The 26,063-nt window shown below is 46.5% G+C and overlaps 1 protein-coding gene across 1 annotated transcript; it reads left to right on the top strand.

Annotated features, from left to right (window-relative positions):
* LOC144733038 (E3 ubiquitin-protein ligase TRIM11-like) lies at positions 1-26,063 on the top strand. Its single transcript, XM_078614766.1, has 6 exons — positions 1-707; positions 956-1,051; positions 13,979-14,212; positions 14,887-14,909; positions 15,581-15,684; positions 22,749-26,063. The coding sequence occupies exons 1-6, from the start codon at positions 135-137 to the stop codon at positions 23,294-23,296; spliced, it is 1,578 nt and encodes a 525-aa protein (XP_078470892.1). The 5' UTR covers positions 1-134; the 3' UTR covers positions 23,297-26,063.

Below are 26,063 nucleotides of genomic sequence, written 5' to 3'. Positions count from 1 at the left end.
CCTGTGAGTTGTGCACAGAACACATCTCGTCAATGATATTCAACATGTCAAGAGATTATAAATGTAAAAGTATTTTTGTTAAAATATGTTTCTGAGCGACAAGGCGCGACTAACTTCGGGTGGATCCTCGGGTCATGGCGAGTGCAACTCCCGCTGAGAACGTGGACCGTGAGTTGACCTGCACCATCTGCCTGGGCACGTTTGACTGCCCCTCCACGCTGAGCTGCGGCCACTCGTTCTGCCTACAGTGCCTGGAGGACACTTGGAAGGAGACAGACTTGTACTGCTGCCCGCAGTGCCGCAAGACCTTCCCTCGACGACCCCAGCTGACCAGGAACGTGACGATCGCCAACCTCATAGAGCAGCTGCGAGTGACTGAGACCATGGTTGCTGCTTCTGCTGCTGGTGTTGTTTTTTGTGATAACTGCCCAGAAGGAAAGACGCCTGCAGTGAAGACCTGCCTCAGGTGCGACACGTCCTTCTGCACGGAGCATCTTGTGCCTCACCTGAAGAAGAAAAAGTTTAATGACCACGTCCTGGTTTCACCAGATGTGAACCCTGAAGCACGCAAGTGCAAGAGGCACAAAGAGGAGCTCAAGTTCTACTGCAAGCAAGACGTCAGCCTCGTGTGCAGGGACTGCACCATCGCAGGTGACCACACGGGTCATAAATTCATCCCACTGGAGGATGAGCATCGGACACGGAAGGTGAGGCCCGCGTGGGTTGAGTGGGAGCCACTCAGGAGCGAACAATACCATGACCTGAGCCGATTAAATAAAAACCATCAGGATGGGATGATTCTCTCTCCATTGTCTTTTTCTTTAAAGCCGACTTCCTTGGACTCTTTTCTGGTGGGCATCTTAAAACGGTCACTGTGGAGGGCTCCGTGTGGAGTGGAGCTGAGAGGGAGCCACTTAGGAAGTTGAGTCTCCTCTGGTGACTTCGTCTCTTACAGAGTGGAGTTGGAGAAGAGAAGCAAGCGGTGGAAGAGAAGAGGAAGACGGCGGAGGCGTTCATGGGACGGATGGAGGCAGCTCGCAAGGACGTGCAGGTACCGCGCATGGACTCTGACCTCGTTACCTGTACCCTGCAATGAGTCTGCGACCTTTGCTTTGAGGACAACTTCGTAGTTTCATTGAATTCTGTTAGTCTTGTGTCAATGTGTAATGACTGTGCAGGATATCACATTAATATGCCTATGGGTGCTTGAAATGTACTGTATTCTTTTCTTAATGCAACGTTTATGTAAGAAAAAAAAGCTAATATCTCGTGAGACTGGAAAGCATTTCGCAGGATAACTCGAATCACTTGCTATGGGCGAGATTAAATAACACAGTATGGAGCAACGACTGTATTGAATTATAAACTATAAATTAAACGAGTGAAGATGACAATGAAATACGATAGGAAATCGTCTGTTGAATGCTTGAATAAACACGAGATGCGACTTCAAAATGGTACAAGGAATGCAGGAAAACACAGTTGCTCTCATGAAACGCACCCAACTCGAAAGCAGACACAATGTAGTCAATGATGACTTAAAACGTAATGTATTGGTGGCGTAAATTTTTATGGTAAAGATATTTAAGTAATTGCGTCTACTTTTGATATGTCTTCAAAATATTAGTATAATCCTGTGTGTGTTGTTGCATGCATAAGTATCCATTGTATCGCAAATCCTGCTGTAAAATAGGACATCAATTCAGCTGGTGAAATTTATAATTTACCGAAAATAACACGTTGTGGAGAACATAAGTACAAGGGGTTCCCAATATACGTTTCCTCAATGTACGTTGTTTTGCACTCATGTCACTTTGTGAGGAACTCAACGTGAAATGTCTCACACACACGTCGTTATGGCGTTTTCGACTCAGTTCAGCTAAGTTCTTTACAACTTTCGATTTAAAGCTTTCGTGACTGCAGGAATTCATCTTCTTGGTTTTTTTCGGTAAAGTCACGTAGAAGGGATGTAATAAAATAATAAAAATAAAACATAATAAAACAATTCTCACGACGTTTCGGCCACAACGCAAGCAGCCGTCTTCAGGTAAAGAATGAGAACCTGTCAAGCTGGGAGCTTATATAGACGCTGAGTTGGGGGGGTGTAAGAAGAGCGCCTTAACAAAGGGATGTGCATATCAAGAGGCGTAGGAGGTGGGCGGGGGGGTTTCAAGGGAGGGGGCAGGGGGGGTAGCAATAACAAAGGGATGGAATGTTGAAGCAATGAAACATGCGAATGGGAGAGCGGTGACAGAACACTAACAGAGGAGCAAGTAATGCTTTCCCTGTGGATAACACAAGATACACAGTTAATGCCTGTGAGTGGATTGCGGACTGAAAGTCGCCGTAAACGTGAACAACAATCAGTTAAGATCCGAAATGGTTTATTACGTCCTTCCAATGATTGCTGAGCCAGAATCCATCTTCTCGGTTGAAATTGTCTCTGTGTTTGTATATGTGGATCGCCTCATGAACGAATCTCTCATGGTAGCCAGATGGCTTGCTGAGAACCTCTGTCTTAGAGAAGTCAATGTCATGTGAGCCCACTGAATTGCAACAGTGATCTGCTACGGCTGAGGTGTTTGTCCTACTGTGTTTCAGGTCTGCCTTATGTTCGCGGATGCGGTCCGAGACATGTCGTTTGGTTTCGCCAATGTAACTGCTACCACAGAGGCAACTTAGTTTGTAGACGCCAGGGTACTGTATGTCTGGAACCACGTCTTTTACAGACGGGACCAGATCACGGATTTTATGTACTGTGTTGAATCGGACCTGAATCTTGTGTTTAATCAGGATTTTGGAGATATTTTTTGCGACCCCAGCAATGTAGGGTAAGGTGATGGTTTTGAAAGGCTCCTCAACAGGATCCGTCTTGATGGTTGGAGTGATGGCTTTACGGATTTTGTAGTCGGAGTAACCATTAGCCTTAAGAGCTTGGCGTACGTGTTTGAGTTCATTGGCAATGTGTTCCTGGTCGGAGATGCATTGGGCTCTATGGTATAGAGTCTTGATGAGGGAGTTCTTCTGGGATGGATGGTGGTGGGAATCCGGTTTTAGGTAGGCATCCGTATGGGTGGCTTTCCTGTAGACAGAATGGCTCATTGAACCATCAGGTCTCCTTTTAATTAGGACATCCAAAAAGGCCAATGGTTACTCCGACTACACAATCCGTAAAGCCATCACTCCAACCATCAAGAAGGATCCTGTTGAGGAGCCTTTCAAAACCATCACCTTACCCTACATTGCTGGGGTCACAAAAAGATGATCTGGTCCCGTCTGTAAAAGACGTGGTTCCAGACATACAGTACCCTGGCGTCTACAAACTAAGTTGCCTCTGTGGTAGCAGTTACATTGGCGAAACCAAACGACATGTCTCGGACCGCATCCGCGAACATAAGGCAGACCTGAAACACGGTAGGACAAACACCTCAGCCGTAGCAGATCACTGTTACAATTCAGTGGGCTCACATGACATTGACTTCTCCAAGACAGAGGTTCTCTGCAAGCCATCTGACTACCATGAGAGATTCGTTCATGAGGCGATCCACATATACAAACACAGAGACAATTTCAACCGAGAAGATGGATTCTGGCTCAGCAATCATTGGAAGGACGTAATAAACCATTTCGGATTTTAACTGATTGTTGTTCACGTTTACGGCGACTTTCAGTCCGCAATCCACTAACAGGCATTAACTGTGTATCTTGTGTTATCCACAGGGAAAGCATTACTTGCTCCTCTGTTAGTGTTCGGTCACCGCTCTCCCATTCACATGTTTCATTGCTTTAACATTCCATCCCTTTGTTATTGCTACCCCCCTGCCCCCTCCCTTGAAACCCCCCCGCCCACCTCCTACGCCTCTTGATATGCACATCCCTTTGTTAAGGCGCTCTTCTTACACCCCCCCCCCCCCAACTCAGCGTCTATATAAGCTCCCAGCTTGACAGGTTCTCATTCTTTACCTGAAGACGGCTGCTTGCGTTGTGGCCGAAACGTCGTGAGAATTGTTTTATTATGTTTTATTTTTATTATTTTATTACTTCCCTTCTACGTGACTTTACCGAAAAACCAAGAAGATTATTTACAACTTGTAAAACGTACTGTACAACGAGTATTTTGCGCATACGCCGCCGTCTTTTCAATCCCATCGTGTTCTCTTCACTTTGGGCATAGCGAGTGCTCCTTGTAATAGGCGTGGACTTTCTCTCAAAATATTGTCGCAACCCTTCAACAATGAGTAGCAAGCCTAGTGCTAGTGGCAGTGCTAGTGACAGTGCAGGTTGGAAACGTAAGAAAAAGCGCAGTTATATTTCGCTTGATGTCAAAATGGAAGTGATAAAGTGTGGTAGAAAAGGTGGACTTACGATTGATATTGGGCGCCATTTGAATCTTCCTCCAACGAGTGAACATTCGATAGTGAAGAATGCTGATACAATTTAAAGTAAAGCTAAGCATATTTTAAAGTACTCGGATGTTAAAAATCACATGGCAATGCAGTGTTATGTAAAAAAATGGAACGATTGCTGGCGATATGGGTCGAGAATACTCACAACAAGAACACACCGATCAGCTTTGCCCTCATTCAGGAGAAGGCCCTAAGCTTGTATGAGGACTTGAAAAAGGAGTTGGGAGAAGAAGAAGCAGTGAAAGAAAAATCATTCAAGGTCGCCCGTGGATGGTTTTACAGATTTAGGCACAATATAGTTTCAAGGATGTGAAATATGGGAATAGTCAGCCAGTGCCAATAATTGAAGAAGGTTCGGATATCATCCTAGACAGGTGTTTAAACCTCTCCCAATACCTCTAATAAAGCACAACTCATCGACTCGCCAAGGTAAAATGGGTGAAGGTAATGTGGGGGCCAACGTCCACCCCACCGCCTTCGCGAGGCAGTGTGGGGCACGACGTTCGCCCCTTCCACTTCCTTACCTCAACGCGCGCCCGTGCTGCGGCTCCACGTTCATCCTCGCAACGCATTTCCCCACACAGGCGCTCCACACGTAAATCGCAGACACCACACCGATGCTAAATGCTAACTTTTATTCACGGTGCAAACCCCGCATTGCCCGGAGGTAATATTCTGCGATCAGAGCCTAGCCTATGGCTGCCCAAGTCCCCAAATACTCACACGCCCTATCACGTACCTCGCTGTGAGAGTCAAAGGGAGAAGGAGGAATGATAACCCTCTTCTTGGTTCTTTCGGTAAAGTCACGTAGAAGGGAAGTAATAAAATAATAAAAATAAAACATAATAAAATAATTCTCACGACGTTTCGGCCACAACACAAGCAGCCGTCCTCAGGTGAAGACCAGGTCTGTCGAGGCGACAGTGTCTAAAAGAAAACACCACCACGCTTGGAGCGTCTATTTAAGCTGGTTTGGAAGGGGGGGAAATGCGCATTGGCAAAAGAATCTGCATATCAAGAGGAATTTAGCATATTCATGGGAAATGCAGGAATGTGATTGGTGCTATTTGTGAAGAATGATAACTTTACCTATCACTGCCTCGTAGCAGCACTCGCTGGCGTCGCACAGATGCTGCAAGTGGCGTGAGAAGGCAGGACGGTAGGGAGTGGGTCTTGGCGGCCAAGAGGTTGAAGACGAGATCTGGTCTGAACGGTCCCAGGCGCCTCTTTTTGTCCCCCTGACTTCAAAAGCCCAGGGTCACGTCATGCCGCGCGGCCAATCGTGTGCCTACCTGTGATTTTCACTCGTTTTTTCTTCCCTTACATGGAGCACCACGACGGTTACTTCTGTGACCCATGGTCTATCCATCCGTACTCATTCATTTTTTACTCATCCCCGTTAATTTGGAAATACGTCCGGCTGGCAAATACACCCCTGCTAGTGTGTATTCGGTCTGGGTCCGGGGGAGGTCGTGGCGCTGCGATCCCCTGAACTCATGGTCTGGTTTGCTCGCTTAATATTCCACCCCCGCCCCTCCCGTTGTCGTTCATGACTTATTGCGGCTGGCCCAGTGAATCTTTTTTTTGTGCCCATACAATTTTACGCCAACTCAGGGGCACCGCAATGTGACCTGTCCAGCAACGATCGGCCAATTTCCTGGCACCAGGAAACCGTGGGACTTTTCTCCTAGAGACTCTTCGAATTGAAACCCATTGTGCCAGGCAATCCCCCGCAAGGACACAATGTGTGTATGCTGAGTGTGTGTGCTCAGTGTGGGAGCCAGGGAGTAGTTGCGGCGCTTGCGGAGTTGCTCCGCAGTCGTGGCACCACAGTAACATCTTTTTAAATGCTGTTTAAGATTATGTGCTTTTTTACACTACAAATGGTTTTCTGTTTGAGTTTTTGTTTTAAAATGTCGTAGCCATGTTTATTGGAACCAGCCTTCCACTCCGATTTAGGTCGACTTATCCTTAAAATTGATTCCTGCAGCAGCATGCAATGACAGCCACTAGAAAGACAAAGGCGGTCGGGGGGGCTCTGGTTATACCCCTGAAATACATATTATTTTGGTCGTGGAGATTTTACATAATTCATATACCTACTAGAATCACCCAGGAATGTCCTGAACGCTCGTGATGTCACTCCACATCGACCAGCCCCCCTCATTAATATTCATGAGCAGGTGACGTCCTCTAAATGGACACCCCCCAACCCCTCCTCGTTAATAATCATGAAAGGGTGACGTGACTCAATATGGATTAGTCCCCCCCCCCCCCCTCACTAATAATCATGAGCAAGTGACGTCACTCCACTTCGGACAGCCCCCGTTAATCATTAGCAGGTGACGACCTCCAAATGGACCCCCCCCCATCCATTATTATTAGCTACTACAATGAGCCAAGAATGTCTGTGTGCAACGCTCGTGACGTCACTCCACGTCGACCAGCCCCCCTCATGAATAATCATGAGCAGGTGACATCACTCCACATCGAACAGCCCCCCTAATTAAAAATCATTAACAGGTGACGTCCTCCAAATGGACACCCCCCCTCCATTCATAATAATTAGCGGGTGACGTCACTCCACATGGGGAGCCGCGGCACCTCCTCACCCCTCCTCGGCATCAACTCACAACCCTCACTACAAAGGCAGAACCCTCACGTCACGCGATCTCCGTAACGCTGTTGAGACGTCGAAGTAAAAAGGATGTCATGATGAACAAGGGATTATAACCTTTAAAAAAAGGTCTGTGTCACCGTGCCCTGACACATTGCACACGAATTGATGCAATGGATATCACGTTGCGGTCTTCTTTTCGCTTTCAAGTTTCAGATTTACTGCAATACACCCGTTCTTGGACGGGCAAAAGGCTAGTTAAACTTACATAATTCGTTAGCAAGTTTATATGCTGAACCAATAAATCATGGCACTTATGTATGGATAAGTGCATGTTAATAAAAACATGCAACTAGTCATATTCGAAAAACCCTGACTCTGTGCTGTATTAATAGTTAACTGTAATTAGATGATGTTTAAGAATATTCATATGCAGTGGTTGGAATTTGAACGTTTCAACTTTCCAGGCATCAGGGTTTGTTTAATTAAGAGAGTGAAATGGCAAGGGACATTTTACTCTTAGGTTGTTTTCGGTAAAGTCACGTAGGGAAAAATAAATAATAAAATAAATAATAAAAACTATAGAAATTAAATAATAAATAACGACGTTTCGGAGGCAACACAAGTCTCCGTCATCAGTTGGGACCGTCACAGCTAAAATTTATTGTATCAAGTGAGGCAAAATTCCAAGAGACAAGCTCTTAAATACAAGTTAAGGGGGGGGGGGATGGGCTTATCTGAATGTGGTAGCCAGTGAATAGAACGTGTTGGGGGGGGGGTAGGCGGGACTAAGAGAGAAGAATCAGTGTACCTCGACTTCTGGTTGTAACCGGTGTTGGCTGATAATCCAAATACAAAAAAGGCAGTATTGTTAAACGCTGGGGATGTCAATACTCGGTAACGTAGAATAGTACCTGTCAAATAATATGGTACAAATGTTTAGTTAAATATTTTTTACATGGTTAATAACATCTTTCCAATGATTACTCAGTTTGTACCCATCATCACGGTTGAAGTTATGTCAGTGTTTGTATATCTGGATGGCTTCGTGTAGAAACCTTTGATGGTAGCCAGAAGGTTTGCAGAGCACCTTGGTCTCGGAAAAGACAATATCATGAGAGCCCACAGCGTTGTAGCAATGTTCGGCAACGGCGGAAGACTCAATTTTGCGGTGTTTCAGATCTGACTTGTGCTCGCGGACACGGTCGGAGATATGACGTTTCGTTTCCCCAAAGTAACAATCACCACAGCTGCAATTCAGTTTATAGACTCCAGGGTATTGCAAGTCAGGAATTACATCTTTTACAGATGTGATTAGATCACGGATTTTATGTACTGTACTGAATTGGACTTGGATCATAAGTTTGTTTAGAATTTTGGAGATATTTTTGGTCACGCCTGCTATGTATGTGTAGTGGTGGTGTTGACGTGCGCCGACTGTGACAGTGATGGATCACGGGGCGGCGCGGGGTGCGGGGTTGGGCACGCGTTGTGGGCGTGGTGTGGACGCGCGCGCCGGGAGTGACAGATGACGGGGCGGCGCGGCGTGGGTGGTGAGGCACGCTGAGATGTGGGAAAACAGGATCGTAGCCAGCGCCCAGTGATTGGTCGAATAAGATGGGTGCTCGCAGCGACGTCCGCAGGTGGGGTATAAAGGGGGACGCGCGAGAGCACTCGGGGAGAGTTACCCAGTTGAAGACCAGAAGACGGAGCTGAAGACCTAGTGCCCCGAGACCCCTAGTCCCGCCGTCCTTGTGGGGACCGGGGCCCTGTGTGGCTCGGAGGCGAGACTGTGGGACCCGGGGTCCGACGCCCACGTGGGTCGGGCTGGGGACCCACAGTCAAGACGGACACCCCGGGCAGGGAGTGTCCCGAATAGCTCAGTGGGCGTTAGTCGCCAGGGTAGCTAAGAGGGCGTTAGTCGCCAGGGTAGCTAAGAGGGTGTTTGTCACCCGAATAGCTCAGTGGGCGTTAGTCGCCAGAATAGCTCAGTGGGCGTTAGTCGCCAGGGTAGCTAAGAGGGCGTTAGTCGCCAGGGTAGCTAAGAGGGTGTTTGTCATCCGAATAGCTCAGTGGGCGTTAGTCGCCAGAATAGCTCAGTGGGCGTTAGTCGCCAGGGTAGCTAAGAGGGCGTTAGTCGCCAGGGTAGCTAAGAGGGTGTTTGTCACCCGAATAGCTCAGTGGGCGTTAGTCGCCAGAATAGCTCAGTGGGCGTTAGTCGCCAGAATAGCTAAGGGGGTGTTTGTCACCCGAGATACTAAGTGGGTGTTTGTCACCCGAGATACAAAGTAGGTGTTAGTCACCTGTGAACGAGTTTGGTAAAATAAAGAGTGTGTTACCCGTGAAGTCGTCTCCCGCCGAGTTACTACATTACATATGTGTAATGGGTTCCGGAGACACTTGTAGAGGTAACTTCTTTATTACAACACAACACTCCAACAGTCCTGATACTCTGTTACAGCCTAGGTAAACAGCCTAGGTACACAGCCTAGATACACAGCCTAGATACACTACTCTGGCTACGCTCTGGGGTCCACCGGCTACAATTACCCTAGGGGAGGCTATCTGACCCGACCGAGCCAAGGTGCGGGTCTGGACTCTGGCTTCCTCGGAACTCGCCCTTACAAGGACGTAGAGCCGGGAGTCCCAGAGTCCCACCACTGGCCCTCACAGCGTCCCCGCCCTTACAAGGACAAGCGGGACGAGGGGATCCAGGGTCCTAAGCTGGCTGGCTGGCGGGTCTTGGGTCTTGAGCTGCGACTGTCCTCGATAGGCCAGGGAGCTGCCCTTTTATGCCACGTCCCCAACGAGGGGTGGGGTTGTGTGCGCCCCCAGGTATCCCACAGAGCAAACACAGCCCCCCCGTTGGTGGCGCCAAGGGGCTTAAGCATTTGGGTTGGCTGGGATCCTAGCACCTGGCGCCGAGGCTTATCTGTCTAGGGTCCCAGAGCCCCCAGCAGCCCCTCCCCTCTTATGGCACTACATATGGCAAAATGATAGTTTTGATCGGAGTTTCAAGTGGTTGTTTTTGTATGGTGGGAGAAACAGCTTGGCGGATAGTGCGGTCAGAGTATCCGTTCATCTTGAGGGCCCGATGTACATGTTTTAATTCACTGGCCAGGTGGTGTTGGTCAGAAGTGCCATGAGCTCTGTGGTATAGTGTTTTGATGAGAGAATTATTTTGAGCCGGGTGGTGGTGTGAATCAGGTTTCAAGTAGGAATCTGTGTGGGTGGCTTTCCTGTAGACAGAATGTCCCAAGGATCCATCAGGTCTCCTCTCAAACAGATCATCTAAGAATGGTAGTTTGCCATCATTCTCCACTTCCATGGTGAATCTGATGGATGGGTGTCTGGAATTGATGTGGTCCAAGAAATGGTTCAATGCTGGGAGGCCATGTGGCCAAATGATGAAAGTGTCATCCACATACCCCTTCCACAGGGAAGGACGCAGGGTGGACGTCTGGATGGCGTCTGATTCAAACTTTTCCATGAACACATTGGCTATCACTGGTGACAAGGGGGAGCCCATAGAGGTACCCTCATTCTGTTTGTAGAAGGTGCCATTCCAGGTAAAATAAGTGTTGGTGAGGCAATGCCTAACCAGCACAGGTACATCCGAATTCAATCCATGTTGGACCAAGTCTTCAATTATTGTTAGGGTGTCAGGCACTGGGACTTTGGTAAACAGAGATACCACATCAAAACTGACGAGGATATCGTCAGGAGATAGTACAATGTCCTTGACCATAGAGACCAATTGGGTTGAGTTAAATACTGCTGAAGGGGTCTTGACTGTGAAGGGAAGCAAAGTATCTGATAGAAACCGGGCCAGTTTGTAGGTAGGAGAGTTGATCGTTGACATGATGGGCCGTAGTGGGGTGCCTTCTTTATCGATCTTGAGAAGACCATAGAATCTGGGAGGTCTAGCAGCCGAGGGTGTTAGGGAGGGACGTTTGGTTGGTTCGATTAGGGAAGTCGAACTCGTGATGATCTTTTTGGTTTTTGTCGTTAGGCTGTTAGTAGGATCGCTTTTAATTTCGGAGTAACTCCCATCATTGAGAGGTCCAGGATTTTGTTGTTGCATGAGCCTTTATCCATGATGACCATAGCATTGCCCTTGTCGGCCGAGAGGATGACTATATCATCTCTCTTTTTAATGTTCGCGAGTTCAGAGCGTTCGTTTTTGCTAATGTTGCTAATGGGTTTCTTAGCGTTCTTAAGAATAGTGGCTATTTCAGCCCTTGCTACATCCGTATGGATGTGTTCTATGCCTCTGAGGGCTACATAAACCTGAGAAATTACATCATCTACTGGTATATGTTTAGGGGTGACAGCGAAATTGAGTCCTTTGGCCAGTACCGTTTTCAGATTGTCAGAAATGGGGATGTTACTCTGATTAATAACGGTCTTGTTGACATCCAGCTTTGTGATGTGTGGCTCTGGTTTCCTCTTTGATAGGAGGTTGAATTTAGAGATCAGGTTAGCTTTGCATTTGGCTGACAGTGAGTCAGCAGAAGCAGCAGTCATGTTGTCAACGTGGTTCCAATCAGAAGGGGACAATTTTTGTGTTAACATTAAATGTGTTTGTAAGAGAGTCTTGTCTAAATGATCGAGTTCAAATCGGAGTAACCTTATTCTCTCCGAGATTAGTGATAGGCTAGCTTTAAATAAAATCTGTTTAGAATTCGGTGAGGACACAGCAGCAGATGTGAGTGTGAAAGCGATGGGTATTACCTTGTTATCGCGGCATCTCTTGAGGAAGGCCAGCGTCTCGAGAAGCTGTGAATTCTTGTCTCGTTGTCTGTTAAAAACTCTAACAGATAGGTGAAATTCCTCCCTGTAGAGGGTATTAATTCTAGATTTGAAGCTTTCGTGACTGCAAGGATTCATACTCTTAGGTTTTTTCGGTAAAGTCACGTAGGTAAAAATAAATAATAAAAATTGATAACAAAAATAATATAAATAATAATAGAAATAAAATAATACATCACGACGTTTCGGAGGCAACACAAGTCTCCGTCATCAGGTGGGACCGTCACAGCTAAAATTTACTGTATCAAGTGAGGCAAAATTCCAAGAGACAAGCTCTTAAATACAAGTTAAGGGGGGAGGGGGGGGGATGGGCTTATCTGAATGTGGTAGCCAGTGAATGGAACGTGTTGGGGGGGGGGTCTAAAAGAGAACAATCAGTGTACCTCGACTTTGGGTTGTAACCGGTGTTGGCTGACAATCCAAATACAAAAAAGGCAGTACTGTTAAACGCTGGGGATGTCAACACTCGGTAAAGTAGAATAGTACCTGTCAAATAAGATGGTACAAATATGTGTAGTTAAATATTTTTTACATGGTTAATAAGATCTTTGCAATGATTACTCAGTTTGGACCCATCATCACGGTTGAAGTTATGTCTGTGTTTGTATATCTGGATGGCTTCGTGTACAAACCTTTGATGGTAGCCAGAAGGTTTGCAGAGCACCCTGGTCTCGGAAAAGACAATATCATGAGAGCCCACAGCGTTGTAGCAATGTTCGGCAATGGCGGAACACTCAATTTTGCCGTGTTTCAGATCTAACACGTGCTCGCGGACACGATCGGAGATATGACGTTTCGTTTCCCCAATGTAACAATCACCACAGCTGCATCTCAGTTTATAGACTCCAGGGCATTGCAAGTCAGGAATTACATATTTTACAGATGGGATTAGATCATGGATTTTATGTACTGTACTGAATCGGACTTAGATCTTATGTTTGTTTAGAATTTTGGAGATCGTTTTGGTCACGCCTGCTATGTATGGCAACGTGATAATTTTGATCGGAGTTTCAAGTGGTTGTTTCTGTATAGTGGGAGAAACAGCTTAGCGGATCGTGCGGTCAGAGTATCCATTCATCTTGAGGGCCCGATGTACATGTTTTAATTAACTGGCCAGGTGGTGTTGGTCAGAAATGCCATGAGCTCTGTGGTATAGTGTTTCGATGAGAGAATTATTTTGAGCCGGGTGGTGGTGGGAATCAGGTTGTGTGGGTGGCTTTCCTGTAGACAGAATGTCCTAAGGTTCCATCAGGTCACCTCTCAAACAGAACATCTAAAAATGGTAGTTTGCCATCATTCTCCACTTCCATGGTGAATCAAATGCAGGCAAATCGTCTTCTCTCGTAGATGATGTCTTAATTTATGCTAGTTTATCCAATACATCCAGTTCAGATAGGGGACTAAAGAAGAAATATGGACGATAACTTTCAAGACAACATTTTAAGATTGATGTATAAAGAGGAAGAAATTAGTTATGTGAACAGTGGTGTATTAAAATAAATTTTACTCTGATGTGTTTTGTCAAATATATAGTTCCTGCTTATCCAAAATTAGAATTAAATCCATTGGCAATGTCTTGTTTTGTGAACAGTTCTTTGCCATCCAATGCAGAGTTTTTTGGAAGAATATTTAGCTTTCCTATAGTTTTGTGGTGGTAAGAAAATTTTGTGTTTCTTACTTTGTGAGTACATTTATACCCTTATTTTTCTAGAGTTAATCCAAGTAGAGGGTTTTTGGACGTTTTTTTTTATTCGAGGCAACATCTCTAGTTTTCAAGAATTCGGAAATGTTCGGATCAAACCAAGGTGGTTTGATCATTAATCATAATGATAATCACGGCTCATGGAGAATGTTATATTATCTCATATTTATAGAGTGCGCTATCTCAAGGCGCTTTATATATTTCAAAAAACGGTAACAAAAAGAAAGTTAGAGGACAAGGGCATGCAAGGGCCAAGAAATCCGTGACCGTAACAGAGGGCACATAGGGGTCACAAAAGGGCAGGGGAGGGATGGGAAGGAATGGAGGGGCGAGGGGAGAGAAAGGGAATGGGTGAGCTTTGAGAGACGAACGAGGATAAGGAGGGAGATTTCTTAATGTAGAGGGGAACGGGGAATCATTAGAATTGGCGCGTCTCGACAGGGATCTATGACTGGGGTGAAGGAGCGAATCAAAGCCCAGTTCTCCCGCCTGAGAACAGCACTGGATGAGGACGAGGCAACGGCTTTACATCGCGCGGAACTGAAGGAGAAGGAGCTGCTGTCCCAGATCGACGAGAACATCGTCCATTACAAGCACGAGATCAGCGAGCTGCAGGCAGCAGCCGCGCGCCTGCGCACTCTGCAGAAGGAGGGGGACTCGCTCACGTTCCTGCAGGTAGAGCGCTCGCGAAGCCAGGACGAGTGCCCCAGATTGACAGAACCCTCAGCAGTAGAGAAACTGTTGGCTCAAGAGTTCAGATGCTTGGAACTTGACCACGATAGTGGCTGCATTTTAAAATCCACTATCTATCTAAATGAATAATTTCTCTTATCGCATTGCCTGCAGATAATTCCACATGTTACCGTGAAGATGAAATTCAAATTAAGTTGAATTCTAAATCTTGATGTTATGCTATTTAATCGACTATTTTCTAAACAGTTGCTCTGTTGCTGTCAGGTGTTTGATACCCATTCTCAAGCACCTTTAATGTACACACTTGAATTGCCTCTGCAGAAAAAAAAATTCTCATCATTTTGAGAGGCTGTTTCAAGCCATGGGAAATTAGCACTGCCCAAGGCTGAAGGGGACTCAAACCCTGGCTAAACGGTTGAGATGCTCAGCTCTTGAGAATATCGCGTCACTTTTAACCAAGGATAAAAAAAACCAAGAGTATGGATCCTTGCAGTCACGAAAACTTCAAATCAAGGATACGGATTTGGCCTTCACGGGGTCATTAGCCAAGACGTGGGATTCATATTCCGGTTATGGAGATCGCAGAGGGAACTCGAGCGATGCCTTGAGAGTGAATGGAGGCAGCATCACGTGACGCTTCTCTCTGTATCCCACAGGGGCACCTGGAGGAGACGCGCAGGTACAGACACTCAACCATCACAGAGCAGCACCACAAGGCGGTGCAGTGTGGGAGCCTTGAGCTGTGTGCTTTTATTTGACTTGATTTAATTTTACTTGCATAGTGATTTCAATCACTGTTGTATAAATTTAAGTTAACGTCAGGTGGTTCTGATGTAACTGTACGTTTGAATTACTTTAAACGATGCTATCCCAGCTCATTTCTTTACAACTGCTTTCTTTTTAGGTTGTTGTCATTAACCCGCACCATCGATTATCATGGTTGGCTACGTTCGGTGCGAAATAAGCTAACTATACACACATACATATGTGAGTGATGATGCTCTTTGTGATAACATGGACCATTTGCTGTGTGTACTGGTGATGTCTGTGATAATAATCTGTATGTGGAAAATCGGATGTTTATATTGAGCCTGTGTTACAAACTGGATGTTTGTGGCCATGCTAATGTTGCGTAAATATATGGCTACGTATTGCATAGGGGCTATGTATGGGGCATAATCTGTGAGTGGGACAGAGGATCCATTTAATGGTGCTGCATTTTAATAGTTGTCTGCATGTGGTGATACTGTGTGTGTGTGGTGATGCTGCGTGTGTGTAGTGATGCTGTGTATGTGTGGTGATGCTGTGTGTGTGGTGATGCTGTTCGTTTTTTTCTAATCGTTGTCACAGGGGAAAAGTTCCCAAGAAGTCTCCGCCCCCAGCTCCGACTCCACTGGACACCCCCACGATCCGCTCCCATGAGAGAATCATGGGCAGACTGCTCCCTCTCGTCTGTGAGTTCATCACTCCTGCCCCAGTGTGGAGGGGAGGCCTTGTCTATTGAAACAACGGATTCCAGTCTCCAGATACTAGGGTTCAGGGTTCAATCCCCGATTCTAACTCCTACTCAGAAGAGTCATTGTCCTCATGTGCTGTGAGTCTAGCCTTAGCTTAGTCTGCGAACGTTGCACAACAAACGCAACCCTCCATTGCTAAAAGCACTTAGTTCACTCTCACCCAGGAGCGAGGGCATCAAAATATGGATAAGTGTAAAGGCCTGAGACTCACATAAAGTCTCGTTTTAGAATGTCAGGATTCATTATTCCTGTTCGAGGCTGTTACATTTAGGCTCGAGCAACTTTTATAATTCGTAGGGTTCAGTATCAATATCCCAGCCTCAGGTGAACATTTATATTACTCTGCATACCATAAGACATGCTAATACACAGGTAGTGTATTATCTAGATGTTAATGTATAGCGCACAAATGAGTGTAAATCGCTCTTACAGTGCTTTATTAATACTACACCTGTATGTTGAACTTGTTTCCCACTGCACGTAGCGAACCGTGCTAATTGGAGGTGCTAGTATATGATTATTGAGTGAGAATGTCATTGGCCAAATTAACTATTGTTGCAGATTAATCTATTAACAGAGGTTTCTCGGTGATATATGTCATCATCAGACGAGAGTCAGACTACATCACCGTTGTGATGCAAATGGTTCATTGTTAATGCATGAGGTTCATAGCCAGACTAACTCAGCATTAAGATTCTCAGAATTCATCAATAATGCTTGAAACTGCTATATCCCTGCCAATGCACATGAAAGATTATTGGGATTCAGTGATAATACCCGAGGCTCACAGACCAAGAATGGGATATAACTGTGGATCACCATGTGAATCACTGTACATATGTAATGGGTTCCAGAGACACTTTGAAGAGGCAAATTCTTTATTCAAACACACCACGTAAACAGCACTGATACAGCCTAGAGACACAGCCCACTTCTAGCGTGCCTGACACTGGCTACGCTCTCGGGTCCTCCGGCTATGATTACCCTAGGGGAGGCTACCTGACCTGACCCAGCCAAGGTGCGGGTCTAGACTCTGGCTTCCTCGGACCTCCCCCTTACAAGGGCGTAGAGCCGGGAGTCCCAGAGTCCCACCACTGGCCCACACAGCGTCCCGGCTCTTACAAGGACAATGGGGCGAGGGGGTCCAGGGTCCTAAGCTGGCTGGTCTTGGTTCTTCAGCTGCATAGACCACAATACCTGCAGTCATAATGCAAACAAAAACATAACTCTCATACTCTGATGGTGCATTGTCTTTGAGTTGTGCGCCTTTTGGCGTCATCTGGTCCAACCCATGTGAGACTAGGCTCTAAGGAAAGCTGTCTCGGGTGTGGACCAATCAACTTCAAGGACAGTGCACATCATCAGAGTTATGTCTTTTGTTTGTATTATGACTGCATGTATTGCGGTCTATGCAAACATGACTCCTTGTAAAAAGGTGTCAGTTTTGTTGCCAGATAGAAGGGTAAAAAACCAATTATCAGCTCTGTAGACGTTGATCTTCGTGTCTCTTTTAAGGTTGCTGTTGTTCCAGACACGTTTGTATAGTCTGCTGAATGCACTGTTTGCCTTGGCCAGCCTGTTGTCGACTTCGTTGTTGATCTTGGCGTCAGACGAGATCACGCACCCCAAGTAGTTGAACTGGTGGACAGCTTTCAGTTCTGTATTGTAATACCTCTACGTTAATATGCAGCCCACACACGAGTCTAAAGGAGTATTACATGAGCTCTATTAACCCTACACCTGTATATTATTGAATGTGGATGCTGTTGCTATTCTGCGTGTGTGTGTGTAAGTGATTTACACAGAGACGCTATGGCTGAAATTCTTATGATTCAGTATTAGTACTTGAGGCTACGATATCCAGACTCAGACACAGTTAGGATTCATAGGGTTCAGTGTTAATGCCTTAAGCTCTCAGAATCAAAGGCACATTTAGGATTCTGTGTTAATATTAAGAGTTTTATCAAACAGCCAGCCAAGGGCTTGACCTTGGTTGACCGTGTAAATCACTATATAGGCAAAAAGTTAAATTGTTATGGAACATGTATCAATATACCTACACAATATATAGTACACACACACAGATGCGTGTAAATCACTTTTCCATTATCTCTATTAACACTACACGTGTGTATGATTGAATGAGGATGCTATTATTTTGGGTAAAATTTTTTGGATTTATTATTGGTACATGAGGCAGCGAGATACAGACACCTTTAGGATTCTTAGGGTTCAGTGTTACAACCTGAAGATCTCAGAATCAAAGGCAACTTTAGGTTTTATTTTACAGCCAGATCAAGGTATAACCTGAGTTGCCCATGTAAATCACTACACAGTCAACAAAAAAGTTACTTACAAAACAACACGTATCAATATATACCGATTAATTTATATACACAACGATCACTCATATAACCTGAATAGACTAGTGGGCAAGTGCTGTTAGCGAGTATCTATTAAGGCCGGCACGGCACACGAGGGGGTGGGTGGCCAGCACTACGCCCGGCCCCCTATATCTCCAAAGTGGCGATGCTTACACATTGTCCCGGGTATGTATTCATTTGTGGCTGAGTCGACCTGGGGGGCCCAGGACCGATTCAGATAATCCATCCTTGGTGTTGGCCGTGAGCGGACATCAAATTTGTGTTGCATGCTAAGCACTCCAATACTATTATGTGGTTCTTTCGGTAAAGTCACGTAAATAGAAAAATGAAGGGAACATAAATATAAACAAACAAATAACTACAACACTAATGGAGAATGTAGCCTGGTTCTTTATCGGAGCGAGTGTATTGGCAGTCTGTAATGTAAATTGTAGCCTGGTTTTAAAACTTGGTGAGCATATTGGCATTCTATAATGTAGATTGTAGCAATAGTTATCAAACTGAGTGAGCATACTGACAGTCCATAATGTAGACTGTAGCCTGGTTCTTAACCTGAGTGAGCGTACTAGCAGTCTATAATGTAGACTTATTCTTGGTTCTTTCAGAAATACGAATATAATTTAAAAAACCATGACGTTTCCATCATAACACAAGCGATCGTCTTCAGGAGGGAAGAGAGGGAAGATCACTAAAAGCAACCATTTATAAAGGTTTCAAAAATGGGCGTGGCACAAGCGCTCCAGCAGCACAACGAAGTGGACGGGGGATATGTGCCCTGGGGTAAGATAACAAGAAAACGACACAAATCAAATCATGACTTGGCCTGTGCTCCCTTGACAAAAAAAACACAAATCAAGTCATGACCCAATGTGGTTGATGACATCTTTCCAATGATTGCTGAGGTAATAACCATCCTCTCGGTTGAAATTGTGTCTGTGTCTCTATATATGGATGGCTTCATGAACGAGTCTTTGTTGATAGCTAGTGGGCTTGCAAAGTGCCATCATCTTAGAGAAATCAATTTCGCGTGATCCAGCCGCCTTAAAATAATGATCAGCCACGGCAGAAGTATTGGTCCTACCGTGTTTCAAATCTACCTCATGCTCACGAACACGGTCTGAGACATGTCACTTAGTTTCCCCAATGTAACTGATGCTGCAGATACAGCTTAGTTTGTAAACGCCGTGATATTGCATGTAGAGGTCGGCACGGTTTGGCTCAAACCACCAAACCGCGGTTTGAACCGAACCAAGTCGGTTTGGTTTGGCTCTGTTTGAACTGGTTCGGTTTGGTTTGGGGCTACGAAAACCGACTCGGTTTGGCTCGGACAGGGTGGAACCGGCTCAAACTAGTTTGGTTGGTTGTAAAGGCGACACGAAAGGACATGCTGTAGTTGCCTTTGCCTGCGAATTCACTTTGCAATTGCATCTCCATGGCTCGAGCGGCTCAAGACGGCGCCATCCCCGGCGGCTTCAGCATCACAAGGTATCTCATCCACGACGTGGAAGAGACCAAACACGCCGGTAGCGACGAGGAGCCGATGGCGAGCGAACGTGAGAGCCCGGACGCCACGCGCGGCGACACGCGGCAGAGCCTCATGCGCACCCTCGGCGCCGCAGCGCTGCAGACCGCGACGCAGCCCAAGCCCAAGAAGGCCCGTGTGTCCCGAGCGCTGTGGCACGACGAGTACTTTGAGACGAGCCAGGCCGCGGGCGACGTGCAGAGCCGGACCTGCAAGATCTGCACCCTCCAGTACGCGGGCTCCACCTCCTCGGGCACCCATATCAAGCATCTCAAGACCCATGGGATCGTCGACCCCGAGTCGCCCACGGTCGTCACGTCGCCGCCGACGGGGAAGGGTTTGCTCGTCGTCCAGTACTTGCTAGTGAATCTCAATATGAAGAAAGCCTGCGTAGAAATTAGCAATTAATACACTTGATATTTGTATTGAATGCGAATATTGTTTGCCGCGCATCTTTTCGGTTCAAGCCAACTCAAGAGGTTTGGTTTAGCTTAGTTTGGTTTGGTTTTGGTTTGGTTTGGTTCAGTCGTCGCTGGTTTGGTTTGGTTTGCTCAATTTGAAACCAGTTTGAGTCGGTTCAAACCGTGCCGACCCCTAATTGCATGTCAGGAATCTTGTCCTTCACAGATGGGATCAGATCACAAATTTTATGTACTGTGTTAAATCGGACCTGGATCTTGTGTTTGTTCATGATTTTGGAAATCTTTTTGTTTACCCCTATGTATGGCAAGGTGATGGTTTTGATTGGATCCTCAGATGGCTCCTTCCTCACGGTTGGGGTGATGGCTTTGCTGATTGTATAGTCAGAATATCCATTCGCCTTGAGAGTTTGGTGTACGTGTTTGAGTTCACTGCTCCCCACGACCATTTATAAGTGTTTATGTTTAGAGCATAAACACTTAGACACCATTAGAGCGAGACCAGCTGCACTTGGCCCGCGATTGGAAAATGCTAGCTGACATTGGCCGGCAACTTGTGTTTCCTCCGGAGATCGCAACCACCACCCTAAGACCTGACATGGTGCTCTGGTCCCGTTCGCTCAAGAAGGTCTTCATCATTGAGCTCACAGTACCTTGGGAGGACTCACTAGAGGAGGCTTATGAGCAAAAACATCTGTGCTATGCCAATCTAGCTGCCGAAGCACGGCATCATGGCTGGAACACAGAAGTCCGACCAGTGGAGGTGGGCTGCAGAGGTTTTGTGGAAACATCTACAACCAGACTGCTTAGAGACCTGGGAATTAAGGGCCAGAGCCAGCGTTCGGCAATCAGAGCTGTATCGGAGGCGGCAGAAGGCAGCAGTCAGTGGCTCTGGATGAAGAGGAAAGACCTCAGCTGGGCCCCAAAGTGAGAGGGCCAGGAGGTATGCAGTCAACAATGCTTGACTCAGGGAGGAGGACGCCCCTGCCATGCATAGTCCCATGGGATGTTGGCTATCAACAACAAGGCAACTCCTATGACTAATTGGGAATGGGACGCAAGCGTAGGATTGATCACCTTGTCGCTGGCCGCATTTGGGGAGGGTGTATAGTATGAAAGGCCGAAACACCCTAGGAACCAAAGGTTCACTACTGACGATGCGCTCCCCAAATTTCACCAGGCTCACTGTTCATGAACTCTTGGAAGTGCTTGCACAAAGGATAGTAACATCTCATCCTGTGTTCTTGGAAACTGCTCCCCACGACCATTTATAAGTGTTGATGTTTAGAGCATAACACACGAGTGTAAATAACTACAGTATTACTAGTGTTACAGTGGTTAGTGCTGTAACAGGATTACATTAATTTGCGACAGAATGAATGATAAATTATGTTAATGCAGAAGCAAGCCAATAAGCATCAAGGGGCGGCTGAAGATGAGCTTTTTGATCCCAAAAATCGTCTCAGAAATCATGTGACAGGAATAAATTAAACGATTAAAAAATGTTATATTCAATATCACATCTTGATCCATGCTCGATCACACAGACCAACATACTAAACATTTCATAGCTTAAGCACTGGTTGATCGATGCTTGATTGGTGCTCGATTATAGCTAAATCGGTGCTTGATCGGACCTCGATAAGTGCTCAATCCATGCTCGATTGGAACTCGAGCCGTGTTCGATCGGAGCTCGATCTGTGCTCGATCCGTGCTCAATCTGTGCTCCATCAGTGCTCCATGCTTGATCCGATTGAGCAAAGATCGAACACAGATTGAGCACCGATCACGCACAGTTCAAGCACCAATCCAGCATGGATCGAGCACGGATCGAGCACAGATTGAGCACCAATCGAGCACGGATCGAGCACGGATCGAGCACAGATTGAGCACCAATCGAGCACGGATCGAGCACAGATTGAGCACAGATCGAGCTCGAATTGAGCATGGAATCGAGCTCTTATCGAGCTCTGATCAAGCCCGAATCGAGCTCTTATCGAGCTTGGATGGAGCACGAGATCGAGCACCGATTGTGCACGGATCGAGCTCTGATCGAGCATTGTTCGAGCACTGATTAAGCATGGATCGAGCAGGGATTGAGCTAAGATCGAGCTCGCATCTAGCACCAGTCGAGCACAGATCGAACACCGATAGAACACCGGTCAAGCTTCAATCGAGCATGAATAGAGCACGGATCGAAGCATGAATATAATATCTCATTCATTCTGTGGCAGATTCATTTCATCCTGTTACGATACCACACAGAGCGCTCACAGTGCGCCCCACCTCCTCTCATCTCGCAATGCTGAGCAGGTGTTGCGCCTGGGTAGGACTCGCATGGGCGGCCACCTCCGTGCGCAGCAGGTGCTGTAGGCTGCGGGGCTACATGGCGGGCAGCAGATGGAAGTGCAGACAAAACAAAACACTGTGACCGGCGTGGTGAAGTATGGTCAAATATCCCCCACGACCCTGACAGTGTAGGGAGGCCTTCATCGAGCAGCAGATTGACAAAGTGTTGTTACATGTTATAACAAAGATAGCTACGCGTTATAGTGTCATGTATAATAATGCTTATGATGACTTGATCTATCGTAATGTACGTGCATGTTAGTGCACGAGTGATATTGTTATAGGTGTGCTGTTCTTACACGGGTACTGTGATTATCGTTACTGCAGACGGACGCTCACCGACTCTGGAACCAAACTCGGCCCACAACAACCTCCAGATTTCCTCGCTTCACAGAACGGTGACACTGACCGCTGTCTCCCAGTGTCGCCCCGATCACCCACACCGCTTTGATTACTGGTTCCAAGCCCTGTGCTCCGAGAGCTTCTCGTCGGGTCAGCACTACTGGGAGGTGGACGTGGGGGGTGCGTCAAGGAGCTGTGAAGTTGGAGTCACATACGGGACGATCGCACGGAAAGGGAGAAGTAAAGAATGCTGGCTGGGAAGGAACCACTCATCCTGGGTTTTATATAAAGATAACAACAGTTGCTACGTGCGTCATTGTGGTGTCTGGACCTCAGTGCCGGTGAGGGATCCTCCCCAGAAAGTCGGGTGTCATCTGCACTGGGAGGCGGGGCTGCTGTCGTTTTACCGCGCCGACTCCATGGAGCTGTTGCACTCCGTCCACCACTCGTTTAGTCAACCGCTCTACCCCGCACTGCGTTTGTGGAATGACGGTGACTCAGTGAGGATTCTGGATCTGAGTTGTGCGTCCTGAGAGCACGGAGTGTGAGCAGCGCAGAGAAACGGGCACAACGCACAGACTCATGCACACAAAGACACAGATCCCCCGTGTAGCCTTAACAGACTGTTGGGAAAAGTTCTGGCAGCGAGCACCTATGAAGGCCGGCACGGCACTCGAGAGAGATGATCGCCAACACTACGCCCGGCCGTCTTTGTCTCCCCAGTGGTGACGTTTACACACTGCACCAGAAACTCATATGAGGCTGAGTCCAACTAGGGGAGGCCCTTGACCAGTTTGCAAACACCATTGATAGAAATGATCTGAATCGGTCTTGGGTCTCCCCTAGGTCGACTCAGCCTTAAATGAGTTCCTGGTGTGGTGTGTAAACATCGCCACTGGGGAGACAAAGGCGGGTCGGGCGTGGTATTGGCCACCAAACCCCTCGTGTGCCGTGATGGTCGCTAACAACACTTGCCCCAACAGTCTGTTAAGGCTACACGGGGTTGCTTTGTCTTTAGTGTATAGAGAGCCATGTGCGTAGTGTGGGGTGGAGCGGTGGTGCAGTGGTTAGCGCACTGGTGGGGGAGGGCGGGGGGAGCCAAGGTTCTCTCTGTCGCCATCGTCCCTCGCACCGCGCGCCGCGTGGCGCTCAACGCCGAGAAGGCGGAGCTCCACCGCGGGCGTGTTGGGAACACGCGTTACGTGACGCTACGGGGTGACACGCGCCGTCTCCTCGTGGTCACTCGCGCGTTAGGAGATAAACCAGGGGTGGGAATGGGATGGCATCACTAGGGGGGGACTACTCGTGGTGTGTGCCGAGCGTCGCTGGGCTAAAACATGTTTCTTATAACCATGGGTCGAGTGACTCCCTCCTCCTACCAAACCAAACTAGTTTTATTTTACAGGGCATAGAGAGTGAGAAGCCACACCTTGTAGTGGGAGGAGGTATTTTGCCACCAATATTATTTATAATAAAAGTTTGTTTTGATAAATATTTTAATTATCTGCTTTGACTTTGAAGTGGGTTAAAGTAATTAAGCGCCTGATATATCTCTAGAGTAAAGATGTACCTTATATTACAACACGACTAATTTTGTCGCAACACACACACAGTGTGTATTATTACAGGGAGAGAAACACCACAAACTCCAAATATACAGCAGCTGTCAGGGTCGTAATCCAACCCACAACCTTCTCCATACCAGGCGAGGGAATTAACATCTCCTAACCACCACTGGCATTGGTTTGACTTGTTTTTTTTTTCATTTTTGTGACCCATGTAACTCTTGTAAATGAGACTCATCCTGATCTCCTGAGTGCTCATCTCGTTCAACTCATATTCAACTCGACTCGATCATCATCAGCAGTATTTGCAGAAATATCATCAGCAGCAAAATTAGTAACAACAGCAGGATCAACAGCATCCATCGTTAGCATGATAATCAGTATCAGAAGTAGGACCAGCATCAATCATAATAAAATCATTATCAGCAGTAATAGAATAATCAATAACATCAGCAGCAGCATCATTGCTAGTATCATCAATATCATCAGGAGTAGGACCAGCAGCATTAATAAAAATATAATTAGTAGCAGTAACAGAATCGTCAGTAGCAGCAGAAGCAGCAGCATCATCACCCTTGCAACAGACACTCATCCTGGTATCTTGAGTTCTCACCTGGTTAAACAAATCAAATTTAACATGGAGGCTTTCGCGACCAATATTATCAATAGTAAAGGTTTCGTGGGTTCGATCGCGTAAACATAAAAAGGCTTGATTATGTTCTGGGTTACCTGTGAATTGGAATCACATTGTGTTGTGGGTCAAGGGTCATTGTATTCTGGGTGAATACAAAAATCTGAAAACAAATCTTGAACATTCTCATCCAGGCTGTGAATGTGTCCCATGTGGAAATGTATAGCAGTAGCATAATACTCTAAACGCGTGATGTTGATTCTAAATGTGGAGGGAAAAACCGACAACGGGGAGAGAGAGACACCCAAACTCCTAATATGCAGCAGGCGTTAGCGTCGGGATCGAATCCACGACCTCCTGCAGACCACGCGAGGGAGTTAACATCTAATCACTCCAAATAAAAAGTTAAAATCTACATCTTACAGGGTTTACGTTTATATACAATTTAAAACACATTGATATAGAGCCAAGAACAGAGGCAAGGCATCGCACCCACGAACATCAGACGGCAGTCAAACGCACGCATGCGCGGTGCACACTGCCGGTTCATATGGGACGTTCTCTCGCTGTCACAAAATAACTAAAAAATAACACTGCTTGGGGCTTAAAGGTAACATATAATAAACGACGTTTCAGGCAATGGACCTACTTTATAGGACATAATTGAGAGATAAAGCAGGAGGGCTATTCTGAATGAGTGCTTGCGTGTTTGGGTTTTTACTCTGATGATCGCTGCTTGAGTGAATGTGAGGGTTTGGAATTGGTTCCCACGCACGAGTTTCTCTCTGTGTGCACGTGGCCGAGTTTAGCGGATCAAGAGTTAATTAATTAATTAACAACTCCAGCTTCTATAGCGCCGGAGCATGGCAAGACGTTCTCAATTCACCGAAATGCTTTGACGATGCTGCGTTTGGCAGTGGTGCACAAATAGCAAAAAATTGTTTTTATCTCAACACATTTGTAGAGTTGCTCTATCTCTTCCATGGGCTCGCGATGTGCTGTGAAGAGGGGTCATTGCTGGAAACCTCGCTTGTTATATACATTTACCTTTTAAGGCCACGCAGTGTCATGAATAAACGTGAGTTTTCTTCATTGTAAAAAATA

This window comes from Lampetra planeri, chromosome 45 (assembly GCF_965212315.1).
Source record: "Lampetra planeri chromosome 45, kcLamPlan1.2.h2, whole genome shotgun sequence".
NCBI classification, from domain to species: Eukaryota; Metazoa; Chordata; class Hyperoartia; order Petromyzontiformes; family Petromyzontidae; genus Lampetra; species Lampetra planeri.
Note: the sequence above shows the minus strand (reverse complement) of the source record. Positions and strands in the feature narration are given on the sequence as shown.

What these genes read in the sequence shown, in the direction of transcription:
- LOC144733038 (XM_078614766.1), top strand. Translation starts at nt 135, where the DNA reads ATGGCGAGTGCAACTCCCGCTGAGAACGTGGACCGTGAGTTGACCTGC. An exon ending in CAGCTCGCAAGGACGTGCAG is followed by an intron (nt 1,052 to 13,978) that starts GTACCGCGCATG and finishes GCGTCTCGACAG; the next exon opens with GGATCTATGACTGGGGTGAA. An exon ending in CACCTGGAGGAGACGCGCAG is followed by an intron (nt 14,910 to 15,580) that starts GTACAGACACTC and finishes TCGTTGTCACAG; the next exon opens with GGGAAAAGTTCCCAAGAAGT.